At 41.5% G+C, this 18,096-nt stretch overlaps 1 protein-coding gene across 8 annotated transcripts in view; it reads left to right on the plus strand.

Moving 5' to 3' along the window:
* The window catches only part of LOC122904295 (CYFIP-related Rac1 interactor B), a 520,830-nt gene extending 504,945 nt beyond the window's left edge, over positions 1 to 15,885 (plus strand). For all 8 annotated transcript variants that reach the window (XM_044244941.1, XM_044244942.1, XM_044244948.1 and 5 more), the window contains 7 exons: positions 193 to 329; positions 1,407 to 1,484; positions 4,065 to 4,181; positions 5,134 to 5,213; positions 6,480 to 6,606; positions 8,583 to 8,653; positions 15,141 to 15,885. In XM_044244941.1, the coding sequence (XP_044100876.1) occupies positions 193 to 329; positions 1,407 to 1,484; positions 4,065 to 4,181; positions 5,134 to 5,213; positions 6,480 to 6,606; positions 8,583 to 8,653; positions 15,141 to 15,204 (674 nt within the window). In that variant the 3' untranslated portion in view covers positions 15,205 to 15,885. The remainder of the gene's footprint in view (positions 1 to 192; positions 330 to 1,406; positions 1,485 to 4,064; positions 4,182 to 5,133; positions 5,214 to 6,479; positions 6,607 to 8,582; positions 8,654 to 15,140) is intronic.
* The last annotated feature ends 2,211 nt before the right edge of the window (positions 15,886 to 18,096 follow it).

The raw sequence follows: 18,096 nt of genomic DNA on the forward strand, positions 1-18,096 counted from the left end.
AAAGCTGAATTGGTTCCTTCAAGGTTTTTATTCTGTTTAACACTGTTCCATTTCAGTGATTATATTTAGATGATCTGGCTTTTGAAGAGACCTTATTTTTATGGGAATTAAAATCATAATATTTATAAATTGCTCATTTTTAAATAAAAATCAGGGAGCTACAGCCTAAGATTTTAATCTTCCTTTCTGTAGAAGCAGCACTAAGAGGTCTTCTGGGAGCCTTGACAAGTACCCCGTACTCACCCACGCAGCATCTAGAGCGAGAGCAGGCTCTTGCCAAACAGTTCGCAGAGATTCTTCATTTCACACTCCGGTTCGATGAGCTCAAGGTAGGCCTCCCTGCTGGCCCCGAGGTGCATGGATGTCGTGAGCCTCTCAGTGAGCACAGGAGGAAATGCCTGGAGACCTTCACAGTGTGTTTACGTGGTGTCTGTTGGTTCGTAGCAAAACATGGAAAACTACATTTAAAAGGGCAGATCTTTTGATGTATTACACGTGTAGCAAATAGCAAATTACCCAATACTTTGTCTTCATTTAACTTCATTTTAAAAATATCTCTGGAGCAATATTCACCCTTTCTAATACTATTTTTTCTTTTCTACTCATCCCTAATTTTCAGCATGCCTTTATATAAAGATGTTAAGAGATTTCCTTTTTTCCTTGTGCCTGCCTGCCTGCCTGCCTTCTTCCTCATCTCTATGTTGTCTTCCTATTTCCCTGCACACTCTCCCCGCCCCCACATTGTTGGAAGGACTGAGTGTAAAGAAATAGGTAGTAACTCTCATGTGAGGAGACCTGATCCACTTGAGACTCTGTCACAGTAACCAGGTGTGAGGTGGGTCCTTCAACTTTCCAAGACCTCGAGGACCTTATCTGATAGGTGGTAGAGGTGGATTCCTAATTACAGCCTTCTATTTATTTTACATAATAGGAAGCGATTCTCTTTTATTAATACTTTGAGCACAAAGAATTTGTATATAAAATTTTAGTCTGAGGATTGCACTGTTGACCATATAGACATACCAAGACATACATACTTTTTATTGTAATAATTCAAAACTAAGTGCTTACCTATTTCTTCTTTTTTTCTTTTATTTGATAATACTGGTTTTGGGGAAACAACCGTTTATTTCGTATGTTACCTAAAATTACTGAAAAGAATGGAAGTATATGGATCATGACTATAAAACAGTTTACGTGGTTTATATTCAGAAGGACTAAGTACAATGTTACATGATTTAGGTACAAAAAGCTATCTTGGGTTATGCCAGTTTTAGTTCTTAAATTACAAATTAGGGAGTTGACACTTCACTCGTTAAAGCTGTATTTAGGAGATTTTTCACTTAATTTTTACACTATCATTTAACGTGCATAATACGTTTTTCTTTCGTGAATGTCTTCTTTAGATGACAAATCCCGCCATACAGAATGATTTCAGCTATTACAGAAGAACATTGAGTCGTATGAGGATTAATAACGTCCCAGTAAGTCATTGCTTTGAATTGGGTATAGTAATGATAGCCATTAGTTTGCTTGTGCATGTGCTCGTCCATTCAGATGAAGTTCAAGCTGATGATAAAGTCAGTAACTCACTACGGGCTGTTGCTGTGGGAGGAAAGGGCAGGATGCCCCCGACCGCCCACAGTGCTGGCCTGCCCTTCCACTGAGTCCCTTCAGTCCCCATGACTCCTTCCTTCAGTACAATTGCTGTCTGTTAATACAACATTGATACTTAAAAATTCTCTGTGTAGTCTCATTTTATTTATTTTTTGATTTTTTAGAAAAGATTTTATTTTTAAGTAATCTTTACACTTCACATGGGGATCGAACTCACAACCCCAAGATCAAGAGCCCCTGACCAAGCCGGTCGGGTGCCTCATGTGGATTCTCATTTAAATTGCACAAAAACTTTGTGAATCGTGGTTGTGAGTTTTTTGACTCCACAGTCTTAGAATGGAAGAATCCTGGAGAGAAGTTGACCTGGAATGGGAGGATACCAATGTTGGCAAGAGGGGAGAGCAAGGTCATGGACTGTGAGCACTCTGTGCCTGTTCCTTGGCTACATAAACACTCTTTTGCTTTACTTGGGCTTGATTTGCCTTGATTTCTCCTTGTCTTTACCCTTTTCTACCTCCAGGGAGTCAAATACCGTAAGTAAAACCTTAAATAGAAAGAAAATATTCTCTATTTCTTTAGGGATTTTGAGGACCTACATTGTGCTAATTGGTGTGAAAAATGGGGAAATTTCTAGGATCAGCCTTGTAGCCTCAACTGGATAGTTTAATACTAAAGACTACCTAAGTGTGTAAGGAGTGGTAAGTGGCATAAGAGGTTAAAGAAAGTGCCAAAGGAAAAATAAAAAGAAGAAAGTGCCAAAGGAGCGACCATTCCTTTTTTTTTTTTCTTTTCTTTTCTTTTCTTTTTACATTGAGTCGGTATTTCCTGAAGTGTCTATTGTAAGATGGGCCTTGGTAGGAAAAGGATTTCTCTTCCATGCAGCATCTGTTATTTTACATCAGTTTGGTTTTGCATAGACCAGTTTCTGCTGTGATGTTGACCTCATCATTTGTCTTTTTCATACCCACCATGTAAAATCAGATCAAATCAAATCAAATGAAAACACGTAACACCCAGTCAGTCCTCCTGTTATAGCCGTCCTGCCACCACTCAAGGCCAGACACCATAAAATCATCTTTGCCCTGCCTTTTATCCTCAGTAATTACAGGTACATCCAACTGTTGCCAAGTGAAATATCTTTCACATCTCTTCCCCACCCCCATTTTCATCTTTGTTTTTCTGTTCCAGTTGAGAGCCTCATTCTCGTTTTTGTTGGGAGGCATTCTGTAGAACTCATTTTTTGACCTATGGTCCCTTTGGCACACTCCGCCCGCCACCATTAGTCAGTTTGCTTTAGGGGTGCCTGGGTGGTTGGCACCTGCCTTCAGCCCAGGTCATGATCTCAGGGTCCTGGGATTGAGCCCCGCATTGGGCTCCCTGCTAGGCGGGAAGTCTGCTTCCACCACCCCTCCCCCGCCGCCGCCCCTCCCTGTCGTGCTTGCCTCTGCCTACTCGTGATTTCTCTCTCTGTCAAATAAATGAATAAAATCTTTAAAAAAAAAAAAAAGAAAGAAAGAAAGAAAAAGAAAATTGACCTAGTTGTTGTTCCTTTCTAATAACATGTCCAGGGGCCCCCCATTACATGCAGAAGAAAAATGCGAATTTAAGCTAGCTCTTAAGACACTCTGCAGTCTGACGCCAGCCTTCCTTCCCAACCTTACTGTCTGCTGGCCGTGGCCCCTTGTACACTGAACACACTGGATTACTCTAAGCCACTTGAAAACATGCTCTTCTCCCCTGACTTTTTGGAATGCTGTCCCTGCCTGCCCATCTGCAAAGGCTGTCTTCAGAGTCTGTCCGTCTCAGTTTCTTCCAGTCTAATGTCTTCCTCTCACCTCTTTTTTTTGGTCATTACTTATTAGTGTGTTGTGGGTACCTGTGTGATCCTAAAACAGAGGCTGGGGCAGCGTCTTCATCATCTTCCTGTCTTCCACAGCATTAAGAATAATGCCTTGTTACAGTAGGCAGCCCATCCAGGTTTTACTCAACTGCTTAATATTATTTACAATATTTTAAAAGATGTTAATCTTTCTGAAAAATTGCTTAATATCATTTTTAACCTGTTTTAAAGAATATTTAAGTATTATTTGCACACGAGGATCTGAAATATAATTGAAGGGTACTTAATAGAGTAACAAGCGGGGTGCCTGGGTGGCTCAGTGGGTTAAGCCGCTGCCTTCGGCTCAGGTCATGGTCTCAGGGTCCTGGGATCGAGCCCCGCATCGGGCTCTCTGCTCAGCGGGGAGCCTGCTTCCCCCTCTCTCTCTGCTTGCCTCTCTGCCTACTTGTGATCTCTCTTTCTCTGTCAAATAAATAAAACATTAGAAAAAAAAAATAGAGTAACAAGCATTAGCGAAACAGGCACTCTGCCTAGGCTCTTCTTTTATAGATGTTATAATATTTAATAATTTGTGAACTGATATCACACGCTCTTATTTTCTACATAGGCAGAAGGAGAAAATGAAGTAAATAATGAATTGGCAAATCGAATGTCTTTGTTTTATGCTGAGGCAACCCCAATGCTGAAAACCTTAAGTGATGCCACGACAAAATTTGTATCAGAGGTAAGCATTGCCTGGATGGTTGGTTATCTTCGTGTTATTCTTCCTGTCTGCAGCCACGGTGACCTCCGCAGGCCCTGTGACATTGCCAGCTCTGAGTGCGTACGGACTGAGTCCTGTCCCTTCTCCAGGGCCCACATGCACACATCTACCTGCCTATGAGCAGCTTCCCTTTGGATGTATAGTCAACACCTCAATGGTATCATGGCCAAACCAAAGTCTTGGGTGTTTTCTCCCGACCCTGCCCTTTCTCCAGTCTTTTCTGTCTTAATTAATAGTATCACTATAAAGGGAAGTAACTTAGGGGTTATCATCCTGAATTCCTTTATCTCACCTCTTTTATCTCCTCTGTGAGACAGTGTTATTGACTCTCCCTCTAAAATAGACCCTGAATCTGAAAACTTAGCCCCTTTCTTGCTCTCCCTCTCCAGATCGGCCCTCTCACCTCGGACCTGGATTACAGCATTCGTGTTCCCCCTGGTCCTACTTCTGCTCTTGCCCCGCTGTAGTCCTTTCTCCAAAAAGCAGCCAAAAAAATCTTCTTTTTAAAAACCACTTCTTCCTCTGTTTAAAATGTTTCAAACATTTAAAAAGCCCTTTAAGAAGCCCTTGTTCCTCTGTATAAAATGTTTCCAGTGACTTCCCAGGATCCTTGGGATAAAATCCCTATACCTCATGACCTATGAGGGCCTGTCTGCATGTAATGATTGTTTCCACTCAGCTGCAATGTAAGTGACTCTCAGGAGGGCAGGGTCTTGGTTCTCTGGCTCATAGCCATTTCCCTAGAGCTTGGAATAGTATCTAGAATCTAGTCCCCCCTCCCTTTTTTTTAAAAAACAAAATTAGGAGTAGAAACGAACATTTAAAGTTGTCAGTTTTTCACATTATGCTAAGTTTTAAATTATGCTTAAGTAATAACTATCACTTTCACTTTTTTCTCCATACTCTTTTACAGAATAAAAATTTACCAATAGAAAATACCACAGATTGTCTAAGCACCATGGCTAGTGTATGCAGAGTCATGCTCGAAACACCGTGAGTATTAGCTGATTCTTTTTCACTTTAACAATCCTCTTGAAACGGTTGTCTAGATATGAACAGGTCTTATTTAGAAGGCGGAAAATACGTATATCTGAAGTATCCAAAGTTAATACGTGAACAATATTAAAATAATTTGGAGCTTAATGTAACTTCTGGTTAACTAGAAAGTACAGTGGTACCTAAGGCCAGTCAGACTCGCTTACTTGACTCTTGGGAATGGGGAATTTTGTGGCGCTCTTATTGGAGATAGGGGAAGAGCTGTGGTGTTTTGATTATGCTTCTCATCAGCGTTCTCTCCTTTTCATTAAGAACCTTGTCTTTTTGCTAGAGGTCTAGAGTTACTCTTCCACTTAACCCCTCTCTCAGTATTAGTTCAGTCTTTCTTTCTTTATTTTTCCAACACTAATCTGAATTGTCTGCTGGGTTTCCCTTCACTTTCAAGCCATTTATCATGTATACCATAGTGTTGTCTGGCTGGATTTTCTTAGCAGCCGGAAGAAAGAATCCCTCCTGGATTCCTAAATAACAAATGGTCTTATTAGATAACTTTTTGTTTTTTGTGGAGCTTTTCATTTTCCAAAGCAGTAGTATACACATCATCTTATTGGAAAACTTTATGAAGTAGGAGGGCAACTATTCATCGTTATCATTGTTCTTTAGGGGAGCGAGGTCCTGGGAAGTGAAGGGACTTGAATGCACACTGGCTGGTCCGCCACACGTGCCTGGATGGCCCCATCCTGGTTCTGGACGCCTTCTGCTATGTCATGCTGCTTTATAGATAGATGAAAGCTCTGTTTCCCTTTTTCCCAATTGAGAGAAGAGTAAGAGTGAATTTTAGTAAAATTAGAATCCAGTGATATAATAATGTAAATACTTAGATTAAGTTAGCTTCTAAATAGCAAGCATATTGCTCTATTAAGCTAGTGGCTTTTTTCCATCATATTGGCGGGAGCAGCCTTTACAAAGCACCTATCCTGAAAACATTACTGTGGGGCTACTTTTGATTTCTCTAAATTTGCCTCATCTCTGCCAAGCAGAAGGGGTGATAACACCAAGGAGGGTTCCCTACAGAGATGAGAATATGTGATACCTGCTGCACCCACCTCAGTTCTCTGGGAATCTCACCCTGGAGAAAGGGGGGCATACGTTAGCGTTCCTTTTAGAGATCAACAGGATACATCCTTCAGGGTCAACTGAATGTTGAATCAGTTCATTAAGTATTGATGTGCCTCATCCCTCCATATCTTTTCTACCCTCCAGGGAATACAGAAGCAGATTTACAAATGAAGAAACGGTGTCATTCTGCTTGAGGGTAATGGTGGGTGTCATAATACTCTATGACCATGTACATCCAGTGGGAGCATTTGCCAAAACTTCAAAGATTGATGTAAGTTATATTGTTTTATTTAATTTCAAACCATTTTGGAAGTGGAATTCATAGGCATTTATTTAAAAGAGCTGCAGGTTGCACCCTGTCACAGCCCTCAGTTTTACAGTTTCTGATAACGGTGGGTTGCTCTTCCCTCTTGTTTTGTGCCGGGTTTTTAATAGCCGCATACAACAGCCGCAGTCTCTTAGCATGCCTCCTTGTCCCTCTTACTCCTCAGCCGTCCTGCATATTTGGCAATATAAATAAATACTTAGACATGAGAAGTTTACTTTCGTTCTTGGACCAAAAGCCATTTCAAACAAAAGACTTACTTCCAAATGTGTATAGAAATTCAGTAGATGTTCTCCCAATGAGAAAAGACCATATAATACAGAATTTCTCCTCCCTCCTAATCACAATAATTTGTGGCTCTAGTCTGGGTTCCTACTTGGCTTGTCTCTACAGAAGTTCATATTAGGAATAAAGCAGGTTTCTGGTTTCTCTGTTTCATAATTTCTCACGCTAACCCTGTCACGTGTAGTTCATCAGAATTATAACCAGTATTTGGTGAGAATTGTCTTCCAGTTTTCCTTTCTTAGCTAGCTCAGGCTCTCAGCATTTCGTGTCTAGATTACTGATTGCCCGCCAGCCTCTCTACCTCTCTTTATTCATGTCCATCCTCTGTGAAGAGAAGTGAGTTAACATTTATTGAGTGATTATTACTGTGTCTCAGGAATTTTATGCTAGTTTCCCTCTTACCTTGGAAAATACTCCCAGGGTGTAGATGTTATTTCCTCTGTACTAATAGAGAATCTAAAATTCAGGGAAATTACATAGTATAATCTCTAGTGAATTGTGGAGTGGGATTTTGTTTTTTTTGTTTGTTTGTTTGTTTTTTTTAAGATTTTATTTTATTTATTTGAGAGAGAGAGACAGTGAGAGAGAGCATGAGCGAGGAGAAGGTCAGAGGGAGAAGCAGACTCCCCATGGAGCTGGGAGCCCGATGTGGGACTCGATCCCGGGACTCCAGGATCACGCCCTGAGCCGGAGGCAGTCGTTTAACCAACTGCGCCACCCAGGCGTCCCGGAGTGGGATTTTGAACCTACATCTCCATGGCTTGCAAAGCCTGTGCTCACCTTTTGTTCTCTTCTCTTTTCTCCTTTTTTTTCTTTTCTTTTCTTTCCTTTCCTTCCCTTTTCATTCATTCTATTTTATTTATTTAGAGCATGGCACTTTAGTTGGGGGAGGAGTAGAGGGAGAGAGAGAATTTCAAGGGGACTCCACGTTGAGTGCAGAGCCCAGTGCAGGGCTTGATCCCAGGATCACGGGACCATGACCTGAGCCAGAATCAAGACGAGGACACTCAACTGACTGAACCACCCAGGCACTCCAAGCCTGTGCTGTTTCTACTACGTTCCATGTTTTCAAAATCATCAGGCTCATGTGCCTTACATACCATCCTTACTGAGTTGTTCCCTTTTTAGAGCCGATCACAAGTCCCTACCCCATTAGTTACAGTTGAGTCTTCCTTGGCTTGTGAGGCCCTCTGTAAACTCCCCTGTGCTAGTCATTTCAGCCTTGCAAAATGCTGTTTTCAGTGTGTGATAAGATGTATTATTTTTGTCAAGGTGTTTGTCTACCTGGAAAGGCTTCTCTCTTCCTTGGCAATGTGTTCAGTCTGTTTTCTCAAAAGCTTCTCCACACCTTTTCTGGGAAGTCATCCCTTAGCCAACCCTTTGTTCTCTTATTCGTGTGTGTAGTGCTTTCATTTGACCGGATTCAGTTCTTTAAAAGTTTTGTTTGACAGAGAAACAAAATAACAGTTGAGTTGATTTTCCCCCCTCTTTTTTAAGAATAATGATTTTAACATTTCTAGAATGTAATTTCTCATGAGTTCCATAGTTGTGGTACTGATTTAAGTACTACTGTTTTGAGATAAAGACTGTTGTATGAGAAAAACATTTTTACCTTTTCTATTTCCTTTTCTTCTTAGATGAAAGGTTGTATCAAAGTTCTTAAGGACCAACCTCCCAATAGTGTAGAAGGTCTTCTAAATGCTCTCAGGTGTGTATATATATATATATACATGTGAATATGTATAGAAAAACTGTCTATAAGGAAATACTTCAAAATGCCAATAGTACAAAGAATACGAATTTATATGTTCATGTTAGAAATGGGAAGATCTCATTTGCTTATTGTCACTCTTGGTTTCAACTATTGGTTACAGTATTTTTATAATAAAGAGAGTGTGCGTGGGGCGGGGGGCTTTCACCTGAAAATAGCAGTTTTATTTCTTTGCCAAAGATTTTGGCTTTCATTTTTTGATGGCTTGGGATGTTTATTTTTTTTAATGAATGTGCAACATGCTAATTGTAAAATAAAATTCAGCAAACAGGAAGATTTAAAGCAAAATAAGGAAATCACATAATCTCACTATTTTGAAACAAACCGCTGTTAATTTTGGTATATAGTCTTGCAAAACTTTTTCTTTACACTTATAGATAGTTATAGGTCTGTGATACTTACTTTTTACAAATATAATGCCATAAAAACTCTTCTGCAAAAACTAGCTCTTTTCCCTTAATATCGTTACATTTCTAATTTCACAGATATCTTTATTCCTTTTGTATATTTCTTACAATATTTCTTATAATGAAAAAACAGTTATTTGCTGTCTTTTCTCAGCTTAAACCTACTTGATGTTGTTACTGTAACTCCTAAGAATGCTGTAATTTTTCTTTTTTAAGACAGGATTTTTTCTTTCCATTTTTTTTAAGTAAGTTCTAGGCCCAGCATGGGGCTTGAATTCATGACCTTGAGATCAAGAGTCCCAAGTTCTATGGACTGAGCCAGCCAGGCATCTCTTGAATGCTACTATATTTTCTAAATGCAAATCTCAGCATACTATAACATCTTAACTACAGAGATTTAATTTGCAATTTGATTTCCCTAACATAAAAGATAATTTGCTCATTGCTCAATTAGTTTGTGTTTAAACACAAAATTGCATGAGCACAGAAATATTTATAAAGAGACTTTTTGAGGTCATGGGCTGTGTTTGCTTTTTACTGTAGTACACTGTAGTTCACGTGATAACCAAAAATGATGTCCAGGGGCACCTGGGTGGCTCAGTGGATTAAGCCTTTGCCTTCGGCCTGGACATCCTGGGATCGAGCCCCACATCGGGCTCTCTGCTCAGCAGGGAGCAGGGAGCCTGCTTCCCCTTCTCTCTCTGCCTACTTGTGATCTCTCTCTCCGTCAAAGAAATAAATAAAATCTTTAAAAAAAAAGAAAAAAAAGAGTCTTAAAAAAAGTCATGTCCAGCTCAGTATTAAATATCTCATGTTTAATGAACAAAACAGGTTGTTATATCTTGAATGCTTAGTCACACTTGGTGCATCATAAAGCAGAATTCTGTGCTGTATCATTTCAGCTGAATGGAGCCATTAAATGATTTTATTAGGATTATGAAAAGTGTTCTGTAAGCAGTGACTACCTGAGCAGAGGAGGTCATTTCTACACAAAGATCAGAAAGATTCAGGATCATAATATAGCAATAAAAAGCCTCATAATGTCAAATTATTTCAACCATAAGCCTACAGAAACCACAACTTCTGGGAATTTTTTACTCTGGAGTTTTTACAACATAAACCTCATTGGTTTTATCCATATTTGTGGTATTGTGAATCTTTACTACTTGATTCCTTTCTGAAGACACCCTGGGACCCAATCAGCCCGGTTTGTCTACCAAGACCCTTTTTTTCTTACTGGTAAGACTCTGCGAAGCCAGTCAGTGACAGGAAACCTGCTTTGAAAAGGAAGAGGGAATCAAAGTCTAGGAGGACCTGGTATTGTTTCTTTGCCCGTTTTCCTTCCTTCCTTCTTTCCCAACCTCCTTCCTTCCTTCCCTCCCTCCTTCCTTCCTTAAGATTTTTATACTTAATAGAGAGAGCAAAAGCAGAGGGAGCGGCAGAGGAGAGGCAGAAACGGACTTCACACTGAGCAGGGAGCCCTATGTGGGGCTCAGTCCTAGGACCCTGAGATCATGACCTGAGCCAAAGGCAGTCGTTTAATTGACTGAGTCACCCAGGAGCCCCAGGCCTGGTGTTACATTTATTTACCTTGAAGGGGCAGTGCTCCGCACATTAAAAACTCAGAGTTTGGGCGCTGGGTGGCTCAGTGGGTTAAAGCCTTTGGCTCTCAGGTCCTGATCCCAGGGTCCTGGGATGGAGCAGGGAGCCTGCTTCCTTCTCTCTCTCTCTCTCTCTCTCTCTGCCTGCCTCTCTGCCTACCTGTGATCTCTGTCAAATGAATAAATAAAGTCTTAAAAAAAAAAACAACTCAGAGTTTGCTTTTGTTTTTCAGCATTTAAAGGTAGTTGGGTCTTTTCTAGCATTAGGGCAACATCAGGCATCAGGGCTAAATGAGAGGGAGGAGTCTGTTTGAGGAAAAGGGAAGAAAAGCCCCATTGAGGCAAGAGCCACTTAACAGTTTTCAGTTTTTGTTTCACATATCTAATGGAAAGTAGAAGATGAAGGTTTTATCGCAGAGATAACTCTTGAACTGTTTTTCTATATAGTGAACGTGTTACATGTCTGGTTCTTTTTCACCTGGGAAGTTGTGTAAGGTTCATTGGTACACTTGATGCTTTATAGTAGTGGTTATAATTAGTAACATTTTTATATCACTGTATGTTCATATGTCATTTCATACCATTTCATACACATGACTTTATTTAATCCACACCACAGGTAGATGGTGGATATGAGGTGCTTGGGGATGTCTCCATCATACAAATAGTTACCTTGTGCTCTTGAGAGACTCACAGATCATATAGCTATTAAGTGTCAGAATCTTTTCACATCCAGGTTTTCATTCTTAAAATCCTGTATGCTTGATGCTGTAGCATTGAGCCTTAGGTTTTCTATGTGACCAAACCCTGGAGTGCTTTGGAATAACTAGGAAGGAGGGGAAAATGCAGATCCCTGGGTCACCATCCCCCAGAGGGTCTCTCTCAGGTCTGGGGTGGGGCTCAGGAACCTCATTTTATAAGTAAACACCCTTGCTGATGTCATGGTGGCACTTTGAGAAATACTGCTCACACTAATCACCACGGCCCCTAATGTGCTTCACTTTAAGAGAAAGGAGATACTATTTGAAAAGCACTTTGTAATCGCAAATGTGCTGTGCAATTGTTAATTGTTACTTACACCTCTACAGAATGGGAGAGAGTTTTGCGGAATGACTTTCTGAGTAGCTGCTTTACTAGAGATGCTCACTCCTTCAGCTTCCTCAGAGCCAGCAGTTAATAACTAAACATTTTTTTATTTTTATTTTTTAAGATTTTACTGATCTCTCTGACAGAGAGGGAGAGAGAGCACAAGCAGGCGGAGCAGCAGGCTTCCAGCTGAGTAGAGCACCTCATATGGGGCTCCAGCCCAGGACCCTGGAATATGACCTGAGCTGAAGGCAGAGGTGCACCCAGGCACCCCAGTAGCTAAAAATTTTAAAATTTTAATTGCATACACACATATATGCTGTTTATTTTAAATGCTTCTCTATCATTATATATAGTGCCTCCAACTTACAGTATGTGATTACAGAAAAGCAGCAAGTCATGCTTGCATTTTATAGATGGAAAAATGGAACCAAGTGTTTTCATCATGAGAGAGCAAGCTAGAGCTGGGAGTTAAGATTCAGTGCTAGATAACTCCGTTCTTTACTAAATTTCAGAGTAAAGTTAAATAATAGTTGATTTTCTTTGGTAGAAAAGTCATACGCACTCAAAAAGGAACTTTGTTGTACGCTTGAAGTGCGGCAATGCCATATGGGTCCAAACATGATTTTCCTATGTGTTAGGCGTTCCTGCCCTTTGCTTTCTTTCCTTCCCTTCTTTCTTTCTTTCCTTCTTTTTCTTCCTTCCTCCCTCACTCCCTCTCCTCCTTTCCCTTCCTCCCTCCATCCCTCCTTGCTTCTTTGTTTGTTTGTTTTAAAGATTTTATTTATTTATTTGACAGAGATCACAAGTAGGCAGAGAGGCAGGCAGAAAGAGAGAAGGAAGCAGGCCCCCCACGGAGCAGAGAGCCCGATGTGCGGCTTGATCCCAGGACCCTGGGATCATGACCTGAGACGAAGGCAGAGGCTTTAACCCACTGAGCCACCCAGGCTCCCCATGTTTGTTTTTTTTTAATTTTTTTGTTTAAAGAGGGAGAGGCAAAGAGAGAGGGAGAATTCCAAGCAGGCTCCACACCCAGCACAGACCCTGACATGGGGCTCCATCTTACAACCCCAAGTCAGGACCTGAGCTGAAATCAAGAGTTGGATGCTTAACTGACTGAGCCACCCAGGTGTCTCCATTCCTGGCCATTTCTTGAGAAGAATGTGATGATGTGACAGTCGTGCCTACCAGTCAGCCCCGTTGAGGGGAAGGATCTCAGAACTGCGGGAAGCGAATGATCACATCCCGCAAAAGCAGCAAGAACTTGTGTCTGGTAAAGAGGAAAGCACTCACAGCTCCTGGGATGTCTGAGAACATTGCTGAGTAGTGGTACTTAAACCACTCTATGTGAAATGTCGGTGTGCCACTTGCATGGCCCTCTCCCCTATTCAGGTGCATAAAGGAAAGAGGGGAAAAAAGAAAGGGGAGGATGTTAAACATTTTTTATTTCCTGACATCATTAGGATTATGTGCAGCTAAATATACTTTATCTGCACTTGGAAAAGAAAACAGAAGGCTTTAGTCTTGGCTACATCACTTGCCACTTAATGTAAATATTCTTTAGGGATGGTTTTTCCAGCCTGGCTGCCTACTTTCTTGTCTTCCTTCCACAAGTACTAATTGAGCATCTATCACATGCCAGGTGCTCTGGTGTCTCTTCAGTAGTACGTGAACAATTTGGAAGTGACCTTCTAAGTAAAACTATTGGGAATATGTCAAGTACTTAATAAGTGTGTCCTTACCTCTCCAGGATTTGAGTTCAGGTCCTCTCTTCAATTTTTAATTGATTTGAAATGAAACAAGAATTTCTTGAAGACACAAAGACCATCTGTGTGGACTTGCTTTAAAATGATCTATTCCTTAAAGATTCAATTTGAATTTCTTATAAGCCAAATTAACTGATCCAGCATTAAGTTCTGTCTGAATTGTCCTACATTCAGGCATTGAGCACCTGTTTCCATTGCTGCTCATCTGGTCCAGGCCTTGGTCACCTCACTGAGGCCCCTGGTTGGTCCCTGTGCTGCTCCTCTGTTCCCTACAGTTCTTCAACTGCCAGAGCAGTCCTTCCAGAACCTAAATAAAATCCCATATCACTGCCCTACCTGATAGCCTCCACTGGCTTTCATCTGCACTTAGAATAACCTCCCTGCTCCTCACTGTGGCCTGCGGTGTCTTCGTGAGCTGGGCTTTTCCGGTCCGGAAGGCCCCATCTATTAATTTTCTCCTTTGCCCCGGGTATGAGTGTATTACCGTCTGTCTGCTCTGCCAGATTGTCAGCTCCTGGAACAGTGCCGGACACATAGCAGGCTTACTCACTGACTTTGGGCTATTAAAGGGCTCCTCTGGTGAAATCTTCTCATAAACCAGTGGTCCCTCTTCATGATTTTTTGTGTTTACTTGCCTATAGCAAAACACGTCTAGCTGGAAACAAGGCACTCAGAATATTGAGACATTTGGGGATGTGATGGTTTGGGACTCCAGTGGGGCTCGGCATATTTTTCTGTAAAGGTCTAGAGGGTAAACATACCTTTTAGGGTTTGGGGCCACATGGTTTCTGTCACAGCTACTCTGCCACTGTAGCAAGAAGGTAACCATAGGTAATATTGAAGTAAATCAGTATGGCTGTCTTCCATTAAAACTTTTTATAAAAGGGGCGCCTGGGTGGCTCAGTGGGTTAGCCTCTGGCTCAGGTCATGGTCTCAGGGTCCTGGGATCGGGCCCCACATCGGGCTCTCTGCTTAGTGGGGAGCCTGCTTCCCCTTCTCTCTCTGCCTGCCTCTCTGCCTACTTGTGATCTCTCTCTGTCAAAATAAATAATTAAAATTAAAAAAAAAAAACTTTTTGTAAAAACACTGAAATTTGCATTTCATGTAATTTCCATGTTAATGTGAAATATTCTTTTGATTCGTTCCCTATTCATTTAAAATTATAAAAGTGCACTTCACTCAGAGCCCATACAAAAATAGGTGGGGGCTTAGATTGGGCCACCAGCTGTGATTTGTCAGTCCCTGTGATGGAGCAGAGACTGTTTTCCTCCGAGTGGGAGGTGCAGCTGAGTGTTCCCTAGACTTTAACCAGCTCACTTCAGCAAGGTAGTTGTGACTCAGTACACAGCTCTTGGATCTTCTGTCTAAAAGCAGGTCGGGAGGCTAATTTAGGCAGAGCCTGAACTCAGTTGAAGCTGAAAATTAAAGGCACAATTGTGAGAGAAGATTTATCTATTTGCTCACCTTGTGATAATTCTAGAACCCAGTGCAGATAATGTTTTTTTTAAGAATTCCCTAAAATTGCTGTTTTTGTCTTTGTCTTTGTTTCTCTTTTTATTTGTAGGTACACAACAAAACATTTGAATGATGAGACTACCTCCAAGCAAATCAAGTCCATGCTGCAGTAGCAGCTGTGGCGTGCGCACCTGCTGTGGGCGGAAGACAGTATTCTGCAGTGACTGGGAATGCACAGTTTTTAGTGATTGCAATTACTATCTCATGTACTCTTGCTTTTTATTTCTTGCCTCTGTTCCTCTTCCCTCTTTTTTAATCATGTTCTTGTTCTTAAGACTTCTTTTCTGTGCCAAAATCAGTAAAGTTATACTCTGAAGGGATATTGTCCTTTCAAACGGGCCATCTAAGGCAGCTAATTATGCATTGCATTGGGGTCTCTACTGAGAAAAATTCTGTGACTTGAACTAAATATTTTTAAATGTGGATTTTTTTTGAAAACTAATATTTAATATTGCTTCTCCTGCATGGCAAAACTGCCTATTCTGCTATTTAAAAACCCTCAACGACTTTATTTTCTACTGCCGCTTTTTTCATGTGCAGCCAAAATGAAAATGTTTAAATTAACTGTGTTGTACAAATGGTACCCAACACAAACTTTTTTTTAAATTAGTAAGACTTTTGTTTAAAGTTTTAAGTTTGCATTTGACTTTTTTTGTAAGGATGTATGTTGTGTGTTTAACCTTTATTAACTAACGTTAAAAACTGTGATGTGTGCGTAGAACATTACGTATGCATGTTCATGTTTAAAGAATGGCTGTTGATGATAAAATAAAAATCAGCTTTCATTTTTCTAAGTGTGGCTTGGTTTACTGGTGTTTTGTTTTTAAGCTTGTAAAGCCTTCCCTGTGTTATTTTAGCGGAATGCATACAAACTTCAAATATTTCCACTTCTTGTAGAGAACTGGTTCTTTGTTATTAGTTTTTTTCTTCATTATTGTCTATGTAGGTAGTTTTAATTGCTTTTAAAATCTTGCCAAATGCAGTAAGACCAGTGATCTTGTTGTTAATCTGCTTTTTACTCTGGATTTACCTTTGTATGGTTGTAGTAATAGGGGGGAAAACTGCACTTGCCTGATTCACAGTTCCCAGGAGTGAGAGGGCAGTCACAGGAGGCGAAGAGGGAGGGTGGCAGGAAGAGCAGCCCTCACCATGGGGAGGAGCGTGTGTGTAAGGGGGGCTTGAAGCCACAAGCCTTGACACCAGTGGTAGAAAACCAGTGTGTATGTTATTTGAAGATCATAAAACCTTAATCATGAGATCAAAATGTCCTGATTGTGAGATGCAGCTTAAAGGTTGTCTAGTCCCGTTGTGCTGGTGGTATGATGGGTGTCTTGAGTGTCTCCGCTCTGGCAGTGCATGTGAAGTGGAAGGAGTCCCAGAGGCTTCCACCAAATCCTTTTGGCTTAATAGTGCTGGATCGTGATGCCCACAGCGCCGCCACGGACTCCCTGCTGACCTCCTTGGCCTTCATCGCACGCTCCCCCAGTGCATACCCAGCTCGTCTTCAGCTCAGCTGCCTGCAGCTTACAAGTTGCATGTGATGTCACACCTCCCTAACTCTGGCTGGTCCCCAAACCTGCCCTTCCCTTCCCCACTCACATCCATCTGATGAGCAGCAGCTTGCATTTTTTGAGACCTTCTTCATGAAGCCTTCAGGAAAACATTAACCCCAGTCTTCTGAGTATTGTAATGGATTAAATCGTGGCTCCCTAAAGGATATGTCTACCTGGAACCTGAAAATACAACCTTATTTGGAATGAGGGTATTTACAGATATTATCAAGGATCTGGAGATGAGACCATCCCGAATTAGAGTAGGCCCTAAATCCAATGACAAATCCTTGTAAGAAAAAAGAAGGGGAAACAGACTCAGCGAAAGGCCATGTGAAGATGGAGGCAGATAGGAGCAGCACATCGACGAGCCACAGAGCCAAGACTGGCTGGCAAGCACCCAAAGCTGGAAGAGAGTCATGGGATACATTCTCCCTCTGGAAGGAGGGAGTCTCCAGAAGGAACCAACCCTGCTGCCACCTCTGGCCTCCAGGACCGTGAGAGGGCACACTTCTACCCCATTTGTGGTAGTTTGGTACGGCAGCCCTGGGAACACAGGAGTCTCATCCAGCGCCTCTGATACCTGACTACGTTTGTGGGTACCTTTTCTGACCCTGTGAGACTCAGAAAAGAGCCATGTCTGGTTTTCCCTCTGCCCCAAGGATTTTGTACAGTGCCCCAACTGGAATAGGGGCCAAGCAAATGCTCAAACGGAGTGAATACAAGTAAAAAATAATGAGGCAGCTGGAAGAGAAAAGGCAATACTGCTGTGGCCTGTGTGGTCGGCACAGCGCACGCTCCACATATTGGAGAAGTAGAAGAATCTGTAACTCTGGACTGAGAGCTGGCAAGCTGGTCTGTGGGCCAGTCCACCCCCCTCCTCTATTTTTGTACAGCCTGTGAACTAAGAATACCTTTTACATTTGTAAAAGGTTGAGAAAAATCAAAAGACTATTTCATAGCATGTGTGAAGTATACAAAATTCAAATTCCAGTGTCCACAAATAAAATTTTATTGGAACACAGCCTCACTCACTTGTTTACATATTATTTTTGGCTATTTTTGCACTACAACAGCAGAATGGAATTCTTGTGACAGAAGCCATATGGCCCTCAGTGGCAAAAATATTTACTATCTGGCCCTTTACAGAAAGAGTTTGCTGACCCCTTCGCTAGTTACAAGAGCAGGTTTATTCGAGAGCCGGGTATGATGGAAATACAGGGCTCAGGGAGATCAAAGGAGCTGTCCCTGCTGCCACAGACTTAATTTCAGGTCTAATAGTTGCCATTCAGATGGCCAAAGAGAACAAATCGGCAACTTCCCACCTACCAAGTGTGATCTCATTGAATATTCGTCCTAGAGTGAAGGATGATGATCCGGGCCATGGGCTCACCAAAAATGAGGGCCAGGGTGAGTGGGCAGGGTCTGCCCTGTGTATTGGAGGGAGGTGGGACC

The sequence above is a fragment of the Neovison vison genome, chromosome 4 (genome assembly GCF_020171115.1).
Source record: "Neovison vison isolate M4711 chromosome 4, ASM_NN_V1, whole genome shotgun sequence".
NCBI lineage: Eukaryota > Metazoa > Chordata > Mammalia > Carnivora > Mustelidae > Neogale > Neogale vison.